The 12,452-nt window shown below is 40.5% G+C and overlaps 1 protein-coding gene across 5 annotated transcripts in view; it reads right to left on the bottom strand.

The window, feature by feature from the left end:
* The window catches only part of RBFOX1 (RNA binding fox-1 homolog 1), a 1,591,566-nt gene that overhangs the window by 1,215,244 nt on the left and 363,870 nt on the right, over positions 1-12,452 (bottom strand). For all 5 annotated transcript variants that reach the window (XM_039349789.1, XM_039349790.1, XM_039349788.1 and 2 more), the window contains exon 3: positions 2,934-2,966. In XM_039349789.1, coding sequence (XP_039205723.1) covers positions 2,934-2,966 — 33 coding nt within the window. The remainder of the gene's footprint in view (positions 1-2,933; positions 2,967-12,452) is intronic.

Consider the following 12,452-nt stretch of genomic DNA (forward strand, 5'->3'; position numbering starts at 1 on the left):
TTTGGCCATGCAAACTGTCAACCATGGATGCAAGACAGCATTTTGATTCCCATTCAATACAGTGATAGACGGCAGAAATGAATCACCCAGAATTCTGATTGCTGAAGGTTGCCAATTATTGCCCTCTAAATAACAAAGGGCCACCTTCCAGCCTGCCAAAAAGTCTGTTTTGTAATGGCTTTAACATGCTCCATTAAGTGTATTATTGTACAAGAGAGCTGAACCGTTTGTGGTAACCATCTTTTTATTAGGATCCATATGCATGAGATTATAATCTTTTTTAAAAAAAAAAAAAAAAACCCGGACATTGTCATTTGAATATTTACAAAGGGAAAGACATTTTTTTAAAAAAGATGCAGTACAGGGAGAGGCAGATGTTATTTTAAGAGCTCTTCCCAGGTGTTATCTGCACATTAAAAAAAAGTCTCATTCTGAGAGACTGTGGAAAGGAGAACTGTCCTATCATTGGAATGGGAAGAAGCAAGGCCACTTCAAGGTGTAGGAAACAAACATTTCAAAACCCCAAGGATGCTTTTAAAAAAAAAAAAAAAAGACAACTGGACTTGGTTTTTCCTTGAAGACGTTTCACTTCTCATCCAAGAAACTCCTTCAGTTCTGACTGGAGACTACAAAACGAGGGGGTAGCAAGAAGCTTCTGAGGAAGGCCCAAGCCTAATTTTTTCTTGACACAAACTCTTTCTTGTCAAACCAAGCCATTTTAATTCTATTTCCTTCGTCCTGCTCGGACAGGAGAATTATCTTTATCAAAGACATTTCCCCTTTGGTGACTTTAAGATTCCAATAGCGTCAGATGCCAAATTTAACTTGCATGTGGTTAGCCAGAACAAAGCAAGCCCTGTGTTTCTGCCAGGATTCAGAATCAGGAGGGGGGGGGGAGAAATTGGGTGCTTTTTAACTCAATGTACAGGATTCGGTCACAACCCCTGGTTTGAGCATTCTACCAAAGGCAGCCGATGCAATCACAGATTACCTTATGCAATCACATCTCCGCACTATTCAATTTATTGATGATTAAGTGAGCATTCATGCTTGCAAGGCAGACAGGTTTGAAATCTTCAAAACAGCACTTTCAAGTTGAATGTAAGTGAATTAGATTGTCATTTCTCGCCCAATGCAAATGAACTTCTGTCCTCATTCTTTAAAGCAGCTAGCCAAGTTTATCTATTCTCTTTAATAATACAATTTAATTTACCAAAGGTTCCTGTGAAAAATTTCTCTGGCTGCAGCTGTTGGAGTCATCTAGACATATTGTTATAGTTAAAAATTAGCTTTAGTGAACACTGCAAATTTCCTGCTGTGAAGCTGAGCCTCACTTCGTTCAGAAAAAAGCACTCTGGGCCATCAACTTGATATCACATTTAAAACAAAGGCATCTAGGCTCACTGTAAGAAAGTGTGATTATTACAAAGGCATCACAGCTAGGACTGTGGAGCTATGATGAATTAATTGCACTGTGGATAAAAAAATAGGCTATGGAAAGAGTTTTCCGATGCACTAGGAGCTCCGTGCATTTCGGAACACATGTATTATAAAGAAAATTTAGAACTTGGTTATTATATATGTTGACAGAGGCAAGAATCCTCCATGGAAAGAAACATCAATTCCCACAAGGGAAGAATGGATGGAAAAGGTGACAGAGTAAAAATACATATACCATAAGTCATGAGAGAATAGATTAGATGGGAATGTAGGTAACCTCACTGTCAAGCCCCCACTTGTCAACACTAAGAAACAGAAGAAGTTATGGAGATAAACATATTTGTAGCTCAGGGTTGAAATGAGGGTTCTTTGATACTCACTTGGTAGTTTTCTTGTAGTTTCATGACTCAACTAGGTAACATCATCAGTGCTTTGGTTAATGAAACATCTGCAAGAAAACCACCAAGCTCAAAGAGCATCAAGAAACTCACTTCTTCTTAAAGTTGCTGAGATTGAGAAATACTAAACAGCCAACAATATACTAAGATCCACCCTATACTTTGTTCCCTATAAATGAGATAGGTTGTAAAAACAAAAACCCGCATTCTTGTGCAGAAGTACAAAATACCACCCAAATAAATTGGAACAGAAGTGGCCAACTTTTAAACTGCAAGGAGCTCCATTTTTCTCATGGATAATTTATTTTGGAAGTTCATCTACTATGGAGGTGTGATGAAAGAAGGGGTGGTGGATTTCTGATGACAGACATGATGACTTGCAGAGGGATTTTAAGATAATGCCAATCAAAACTAAGTCTAGGAGCCATTAAAGATTAAGCTAAGACACGCTGGTCTAAAGCTACAAAAGGCCAACCCAAAATTAGGAATATAATGAAGATCAAGCCAGTCTTCCAGCACTTACAGTGGATTATTCTAGTAAATGCAAGGAAGCAGACACGAAGAAAACAGAAACCACATGCCTTTCCCAAATGCAATTAAGCACAGATTATTATAACATTATGACAGGGTTTTCAGCATTCACCCACTTCGTCAATATATCTATAGTGACATAAAAGAAACATACCGATTCCTTCCACAATTATGCTTGCTATATCATAAGCCAGCCTCTGCACTCTTTATGGACTAGAAACATCTAAAAGAATGTCTAGGTTTCCTTAAAAGCTTGATTTTCCACCAAATGCCATATTATGTAACATAATAGTGTTCACTTAGTTATGAAATGAAAAAAAAATGTGCCATGAACTGTGACCATTGACCTCTTTTTCAAAAAGGAAAGGATTAAAAGATCAAAGATGGACAGCCAGAAAGAAAGAGCCATAAATTATGGGTAAAATAATTTCACAGATCAACTCGAGAGCCACTCACTCCAAATTTCAGAGACCAACAATGAATATCCCATAAACTTACAGACGATACTGCTTACACAACTAGGGTAGGGCATACTTTCAGCCAAGTCAAAGCAGAAAATCCTACCTCTATGTTGTTTGTCATCAGCATTGTCAAAGCCTGCAAATGATAAGAAAGAAAAACATCACATTAGCATCGATCCGACGAATGACTAATTCCACTGGTCGCTTTTTTAAAGTAACAGACATCACTAGCAGGTAATTCACAGCAATAGGGAAGGTAAGGCAGAAACATGTCTATGGAGATTCTCCATCATGATGCTTTTCAAAAAGACAACTGGACTTTCTTGGGGTTTTTTTCCGTGAAAACATTTTCCTTCTTCTCCAAGAAGCTTCTTCAGTTCTACTGAGTTCTGTGCTGTTCTTCAGAACTGAGGAAGCTTCTTGGATGAGAAGCAAAATGTTTTCAAAGAAAACACCAAGAAAGTCCAGTTGCCTTTTCGAAAAGCACCTTTGGGACAAAACAGAAATAGTTTTATTTCCATTCCATTCCTGATTTCAACAGGAAAACTTCTAACTTCAGGACAACCTCAGTATTTCCGAAACACCCCTTTATGAAAGAGCAATGTAAATTTGCTAAAATGATTTGCATTACATCTTTCAGCCATTAAGTCTGTCCTCAGTAGAAGGCATCAGGTGTTTGAAAATATAGCTACTTTGGCACCTGGTAATTGAATCAACCCAAAGCCTTTTCCTACCTAAAATATTGACCTCTTCCATACCCTTCCATCTCCTCCCCCTCAACTCAACAATACACTCCCAACAGTAAGACAACTCGACACTACAACTGAGATAAGCAACATACAGATAGTCCTTGCCATACCACTATTTGTTTAATGATGGTTCAAAGTTACAATGGCACTGAAATAGTGACTTAGTCACTGGTCCTTGCGACTTACAACTGTTGCAGCATCACACAGTTACGTGATCAAAATTTGGAGGTTTGGCAACCAGCATGCATTGGCAATGGTTCAGCATTCTTGGGTCACATGATCACGATTTGCAACCTTCCCAGTCAGGAAAGTCAGGCTGGTAAACCAGATTCACTTATAACAACTGCAGTGATTCACTTAACAACAACTGTGGCAAAAAGGTCATAAAATCAGGTGCAAGTCACTTAACAGCTACCTTGCTTAGTCCATTATCGTCGTAAATTGAGGACTACCTGTATTTTTTTTTAATATAGATTTTGTTTGCCAAATACCTTTTCTTTTTCTTTCCGTTGCTGTAAGCAGCCCAGAATCTATGGGTAAGTTGGGCAGCTACATAAATCAAAATAATACAAATTAAAAAAAAAACCCTGAATGTATATTGGATTAGCACAGCGTGAATTAATTTTCTTAGCTTTCAAGTAAGAATGCTTACAATTTCACTAGACCTATTTTTCTTCTTAATAACAGTTTATATTGGAAGTGTTATTCCATTACCAATTTTTTTTTCCCCAAGCCCTCCACTGGCTTAGAGAAATAAAAGAAATTAACATAGGCAGAAGAAGAGATAGGAGATTTCCCCCCCCCCCTCATTTTTTTCTCATTATCAGTCCAGGTAGCATGATTCTGAGAGCTGTTTTACTCAACTGGCACAGCTGACTGATGTTCCACCAAATTGGTTGATTGGGATACTGTTTTTGATCTACGCGAGCTTGTTCTGCACTTTTATTGGAGGTACATGCCAGGGTAAAAATAGCATTAACAGCCACTGGGAGGAAAAAAAAAATTCTCATCCTCCCCACTTCACCCCCCCTCCCTTTAACAGAGAAATTACATTCATGACAGCAAGCCCTACTTTCCATAAGCATTGTTAGCACCAGTGGATGTCTTTAGAGTTCACATTGTGGCTTTCAAGCCAGAGAAAGTGGCTTTACATCAGGCATCAAGCCAAAATCAAAGAACCCATAAGATGTCCCCAAAGTGCTTTTTCATGAGGCAACTGGACTTTCTTGTTTTTCTCTCTCCGTCCATCTACAGCAGTGGTTCTCAACCTTTTTAATGCCGTGACCCCCCCAACCGGTTGTAAGTCGAGGACTACTCAACCGGTCGTAAGTCGAGGACTACTCAACTGGTGCAGCACCGTTTGCAGAATGGGACTTTTGGCGGGCTCAGCAGGGCAGAGACACCCTGGACAATTCCTATTGGCTTTTGAAAGCCAATAGAATTAGACTCTATTCAAGAGAGTCTATTCTATTGGCTTTCAAAGCCAATAGAATAAAAGGGAGTAGCACAGCTAAGGAAAAGGGGAAAAAAATGGCGGACTGCGTTGTTTGGCGACCCCCGTGAAATGGTCGTTCGACCCCAAATGGGGTCCTGACCCACAGGTTGAGAACCACTGCTTTAGAAGCTGTGGGTGCTCCATAACTGGAGGCTTTTAAGAAGAGATTGGACAGCCACCTGTCTGAAATGTTATAGGATCTCCTGCTTGAGCAGGGGGTTGGACTAGAACTTGAATAGAATAGAACTGGAAGGGACCTTGGAGGTCTTCTAGTCCAGCCCTCTGCTCAAGCAGGAGAACCTATACCATCTCAGACAAGTGACTGTCTATCCTCCTCTTGAAAATCTCCAGTGATGGAGCCCCATGATTTCCAGAGGCAAGCTGTTCCACTGGTTAATTGTCCTCACTCTGATATTCTATGTTTTAATCATAGATGCCTCATTCAAGTATATGCACTCAGCCATTGATTGCCCTCAGTGGCTGTTTCTGAAAGATGTCACAGCATTCAGAAAATTATGCAATTGTACAGTGCTGTTTTCTACGCTTAACAGATGACCATTTCCCTGAAAATACTGGATGACTAATAAAATAAATCCAGTGGAAATACTTTCTTTGATTGTTGAAGTAAAAACGCCTCCCGATTCCTAGTACTTTTAAGAAATAATGGTAAGGAAAATATATACCAGAGGTGCCGAACCTATGGCACGGGTGCCAGAGGCGGCATTCAGAGCCCTCTCTGTGGGCACACGCACTGTCGCCCCAGTCCTAGGCCTTCAGCTGGATTTTATAAAACCTTTTCCGCTTTAGGCCTCTGCCGCCGTGTGCAAAAAAAAAAAAGGTTCAATCAATCAGTCAATTTCAACTTCTTGCAGGAAAAAAAAGGATCTTGCAAGTTGGAATTGATTGATTGAATTTTTTAGTCCCACCCAGTCTGCTGTTACCACCGCAGCCACGCCCACCCAATGGGCCACACCCACTCAATGGGCCACACCCACCCGGCACCCGACGATGCATAAGTGGGTTTTGGGTTGCAGTTTGGGCACTCGGTCTCTAAAAGGTTCGCCATCACTGTGATATACTGTTTCCTGCTGAAGAGTGCAAAGAGGAAATTGTCAGACCTATAATAACTATGATGGAAACAGAAGACTGCTCGGTGTATAGGGGATCAATGGAATAGATTCAGCATTTTTAGACAGTTTCTCATCAGCTTCCAGAGAAGGCTTCAAATATCCAAAAGCCAAGATTTGATCTGAAACATCAGTTAATTTAGCTGAATTGTTTAATCCATAATCCCCGTTGATATGTTGAATAATGAGGTAGTGAGTTAACTCATCAATCATTCAATCTTTGAGAGGCAACTGTTTAAAGCAAAAGTTTAAAGTCAGAATAATAGATTTGGGCTTCGGAGTGAATTTACAGCCTTTATACCAGGGTTTCTCAACCTTGGCTGCTCTAAAATGGGTGGACTTCAACTCCCAAAATTCTCCATTCTGGTTGGGGAATCCTGGAAGTTGACGTCCACACAAATTAAAGTTGACAAGGTTGAGAATCATTGCTTTTAGGTCATTCAGAAGCTGAAAGATGGTCTGAATCACATTTGCCTTTTTAGATCTGGAAGCTGAGGTTCAAGGTTCCTTGACTTTAATGTGAACTTCAGCTCCCAGAATTCCCCAGTCAGTTAAAGTCCAAACATCTTAAAAGTCAACATGGTTGAGGAACCCTACTCTACACGGTAGCAAAATATATTCAAATTAGTATATTGAGAGGGAAATGGTCATCTTGCACATATTTAATTTTGAACACTGTTGAGGTTGTAAAGTCATGCTTCTAGAGCAATTTCCCCCCCAAATATATCCAAATGTATATATTTCCAGAATGCCCTAGCCATCATGGCCATTGTGAAGAATTCTGGGAATTGAAATCCATGCATCTTGAGGTGGCCCAAGTTGGAAACACTGCTCTAAGGTAAGAAGGTTTTTACTCTACTACTTGTAGTTGACTTTAGAGGGTGGTGCTCATCTCTGTTTCTTTAAGCCATTGAGCCTATGCTATCTGAAGATGTGAAGATGTTTCCATGGTCATGTGGCCAGCCTGACAACATGCCACAGAGCAAAGCATACGGTGAAACGTGGAACACTGTTACCTTCCCACCAAAGTGAAGTATTAATACCACTTTACAATGCCTTGGTAAGGCCACACTTGGAATACTGCATTTGGTTTTGGTCACCACGATGTAAAAAAGATGTTGAGACTCTAGAAAAAGTACAGAGAAGAGCAACAAAGATGATTAGGGGACTGGAGGCTAAAATATATAAGGAACGGCTGCTGGAATTGGGTATGTCTGGTTTAATGAAGAGAAGGATGAGGGGGGGGCATGATAGCAGCGTTCCAATATCTCAGGGGTTGCCACAAAGAAGAGGGAGTCAAGCTATTCTCCAAAGCACCTTAAGGCAGGACAAGAAGCAATGGATGGAAACTAATCAAGGAGAGAAGCATCCAACAACTAAGGAGAAATTTCCTGACAGGGAGAACAACCTGCCTCCAGAAGCGGTGAATACTCCAACACTGGAAGTTTTTAAGAAGAGACTGGACAGCCATTTGTCTGAAATGGTATAGGGTTTCCTGCCTGAGCAGGAGGTTGGACTAGATGACCTCCAAGGTCCCTACCAACATTATTATTATTATTATTATTATTATTATTATTATTATTATTATTATTATTATTATTATCGATCATCGCACAGTCAGCCAGATGTTCAGACTGGATTTGGCATTTTGTCTACCTATCGAGTCCTTACCCAGGACCTGGGATAGGCAGATGTGGATGTTTGATGGTATTACAGATATCGTCGCAGGATGGAAGCAGTTTCTAATAAGGCCGCCTTTTGCAATTGACTAATAGCGAATTTGTCAATGCCAATTGTGTTCAAGTGGTGCTCCAGTTGTTTTGGGATCGCACCCAAGGAGTCTATGACTATTGGTACTAGCCTTGCTTGCTTTTGCCACAGTCTTTCTATTTCTATTTGTAGGTCTTTGTATTTTGTTATCTTATTATTATTATTATTATTATTGTTATTGTTATTATTATTATGGTACCTATTTATCTAATTGCATTTATGTGCCTTTGAACTGCTAGGCGGGCAGGAGCTGAGGCAAGTGACAGGAGCTTACTCCATCACACAGTAGTAGGATTCAAACTTGCAGAGTATAGACCTTCTCTGGCATCTTTTAACCACTGTGTTGCGGTGTGAGCCACCACACCGCAACACTGCTCGAGAATTGACCCCAAAGGCTCAGGTAGTACTGTTGTACATGGCTCTGCAACATCTCATTGTTTCAGCCTCATGCATTGTACAACGCCAGTCAATTGTGCTTTGTCAACAAACCACAATTTTGTGAGCATTTTTGACATAAAACTGGGTCAAGGAAGATTAGTGTTTCATGCAAACACCACAACCCCAAACTAAGGGCTAAATTAACTTTACCTGGTTACTTGCATTCTGCAACCAATTTAACCAAATTAAGAGGGTTAAAACAGCAAGACTCCAGAGCACAGTCAAATGCCTCTAGCCTTCCCCAACTTTAAATGTTCATCTTTGAGAATGCTTCTCAAACCTGCCTCTTCATTTAGCATAACAACATGGGAAACATTACATTTAAGAATAGTAATCACACAAGTGACCCGAAATTAAATTATATTGAAAAATAAACAAGTGGAATCTAATTTTATCCTGGCTATATACGTATTTTGGCAACCAGAGAGATGTTATGGTTAAAGTGAGAAGATATAAATTAAATTAACATGTTCTACTGGCTTACTAAATTAGCATTACTCAAAATTATTTCTGCACAAAAATATAATTAATTATATATAAATCATTTATCATTTCTTGATCTCATAAAGATACTGTCTGGGACAAAAATATATACCAAAACAGCACATTATAGAAACTAAAAAAAAAAAAAGTATACATTTCAGGAAAATGTGTCTAAAAGTAAACATTGGTGTCTATATTATATAGAAATAAGCCACGATGCAAAAAAAAAAAAAACCCTCTTTGCAAAAATGCAACTCTTCAAGATCAATATACACAATAACATGTACGTATTTTCATGTCATTTTTTTATTCCTTTAATGCAAACTGACAGGAGAAACAGCAAATCTGACAGAAACCATAATTGACAGTTTTGGCCCTTCCAAATCGTGGCCTACAAAAACAAATGCCTTTCAGCACCATTTTTGGCAGAAAAGGCAAAATATGCATTCAACAAAAATAAATCAATGGAAAGAGAGTTGACACGACGATTAGCTTGTGTTGACAAGTAGGGTAAACTGAGTCAAGTAGTTTGAAAAGACTTGGCCTCATTCCATTCGTAAGTCACTTGCCAGATGAACATGCTAGAAGACTGTACATTTTATGCTGAGGTGGGTCCAAGCAAAGATGCATGTAGTTGAGAAGAACAAGAGGCAGACTTCATGAAGAGACTGGACAACCATTTGTCTGGAATGATATAGGGTCTCCTGCTTGAGCAGGGGGTTGGACTAGAGGACCTCCAAGGTCCCTTCCAAGTGTTATTCTGCTATTCTTTTTTCCTCCCTCCCTCTCTTCCTCCCTCCCACTTCAAGAGCCTACTGAAACAAAGCCACTAAGCCCTGACAGCCTTGCAGCTCCAACTGTCTCTTGCTCAGGCTTGTGCGGTGCTACCACCGGTTCAGCTCATTCCCCTCCCCCGCTACTACTTTTCTAGGATGGTGGCGTACCACTTGCCAGGTGCCAATGTACCACAGGTGGTACCCGTACCACTGGTTCAAAAGCCCTGTACTAGTCTGCAGCTCTTCCTCCATTTCCCAAGGTGATTGTCACATACCATCATGGTGCCTCAGGCCAATAAAATGTTCCCCTAACCAAGTTGCTAGGGAAGGTAATTTCCCAGTCTGAGTTATGTATTGTTACACTTTATTCAGTGTTGGGATTCAAATAGGTGAACAACCAGTTCTCTGTATGGATGCCGCTTCAGGAAGTCCATTCTGGGCCTGGGCAACAAAAAAATTAGCTACTGGTTCTGCCGAGCTGGTGCGAACTGGCTGAATCGCACCCCTGGCTTTATTTTGCTTATTAGAATCATGACTTATCTTCTGGTCTCCAAAAGGTTGAGAAGGAAGCTGCCTTTGCAAATCCTGGTGTGATTAAAAATACAGCCACAGCATGTTAGCCCTTTGGCAAGAACGATGCAGTGGCGTAAAGGTGAAGCTCTCACCTCAGAGTCAGGAGACTGTGAGTTCAATTGTAGGTAGCAGCAAATATTTTCTCTCTTTGGGAGCAGTGAGTAATTGTCTGCTGTGAACTCCGCCTAGGTGTCAGGAAGGGCATCCAGCCAGTAAACGCTCAAGTTCCATTCAGTCGCCCTGACACAAGGGATTTCAGAGTTGTTGAAAGAAGAGAAAAAAATAGCTCTTTGGCACAAAATGGCAGCGTATTGACTAACAAAAGGTGTTGTACATGCAGGTAAACATCACATGAAGCCAGCTGCTATATTCTATTCCTTCAACTGACCTAAAACCATTCCCACAAGAATGCCGAAATCCAATTTGTATTGCTCAGCATCCTTTTCTAGAACACTGCTCTCCAGAAGAGATGGAAGCGGTGGTGGGATTCAAATAGGTGAACCACCATTTCTCTGTGTGGATGCCGCTTCCGGAAGTCCATTCTGGGCCTGGGGCAACACAAAATTAGCTACTGGTTCTGCCAAAGTGTTGAATCCCACCACTGGACGGAAGGGTGGGGAGATGGGAGCAGGATCCGGGATGGAATAAAGTCTTCTGCTTTGGACAAGGGGGGGTGGGTGGACTAGAAGTCCTCCAAGCTCCCTTTCTGCCCTATGAGTCTCTAAAAGCATCGATTCCTGGAGAGGTGGACTTCTCGAAATTCCGAGCTACAATTCTTTTTTAATAGTCTTCCTGCACCAAGTTCAGCTGACTGTTTGACCTCCCCTTTTTAAGAGGGTGATGATGTGTGAAAGTCTTGCTGTCAAACAAGAAGTGATCGTCATGCAATTTTCAGGGCTAATGATTCAGCTGACCTAACGTCCTCTTCCAGCTGCTTTCTATTACTGCTGTTTAACTGGGATGGTGAAAAGCTCCAGAGACTGGCTTGATATAATGAACTCACTGTTCAATTATGGCAGCTCCAGCAACCATCTAGAACTAATGCCATCTCTTCCTGGTTGGGCCTGGGCAGCTGTTTGGTTTTAGCAACTGGGCATGTCAGTCAGTTGATGCTACACTGATATGAGTGGATATGCCTCATGCTGTCCGATTTGCCTTGAAACCTGCTTTAACTAAAACAGGCCATCCTCTACTTACAAGGAAGTATTAAGTAGTGAAGTAAAGTATTAATACCACTTTACAATGCCTTGGTAAGGCCACACTTGGAATACTGCATCCACTTTTGGTCACCACGATGTAAAAAAGATGTTGAGACTCTAGAAAGAGTACAGAGAAGAGCAACAAAGATGATTAGGGGACTGGAGGCTAAAATATATAAGGAACGGCTGCTGGAATTGGGATGTCTAGTTTAGCAAAGAGAAAGACAAGGGGGGACATGATAGCAGTGTTCCAATATCTCAGGGGCTGCCCCAAAGAAGAGGGAGTCAAGCTATTTTCCATAGGTTAGCAGTTACTTCTCATCAGTGGCTAGTTTTAGGGATACCTTCAGTCAGTTGTTGCTTCCTGATGCTAGACCATTTCGTGATGCACTTGGGTAAATGTTTTATTGCCCATTTACACTAGTGCTCTTCTCACTCATCTTCAGAATCCTTTCTGTGCTGCAAAATGGAATACAATCTTTACAGCAGAAATGTGTGACTAACTGAAAGCCTAAAGATTTACCTTCATCTTTTAGAAATGAGGAAATCGGTCAAACTTTGATTCAAGCAATTATCCGACTGGGATTTGATCAACATCATTCTAATTGGGATGTTTAAACTGTTGAATGAATTAGATCCGATCGGACATCCACATTGATTCACCCACCCAAAAAAGTTCTAAAATTTTAGAGACACTTGATTCAATCCATCCCCATCAACTGATTCTGTTTCAATGATTGTATGAACCGAATATTCATACATACCTATCATATATAGAATGTGTGTGTGTGTGTGTGTGTAGTAGTAGTAGTAGTAGTAGTAGTAGTAGTAGTAGTAGTAGTAGTAGTAGTAGGGAGAACAGAACCAGAACAAAATCTAGATTTAATTTCATTTAGAGCAGTGTTTTTTCAAACTTGTCAGCTTGAAGATGCGTAGAGTTTATTTTAACTCCTTCTCAGATTGGTTTCACTTCAACTCCTTCGTAGATTCTTCAACTCAGCTCCTGAATTCT

The sequence above is a fragment of the Crotalus tigris genome, unplaced genomic scaffold, assembly GCF_016545835.1.
Source record: "Crotalus tigris isolate CLP2741 ecotype Arizona unplaced genomic scaffold, ASM1654583v1 scf7180000018301.7375997, whole genome shotgun sequence".
Classification (NCBI taxonomy): domain Eukaryota; kingdom Metazoa; phylum Chordata; class Lepidosauria; order Squamata; family Viperidae; genus Crotalus; species Crotalus tigris.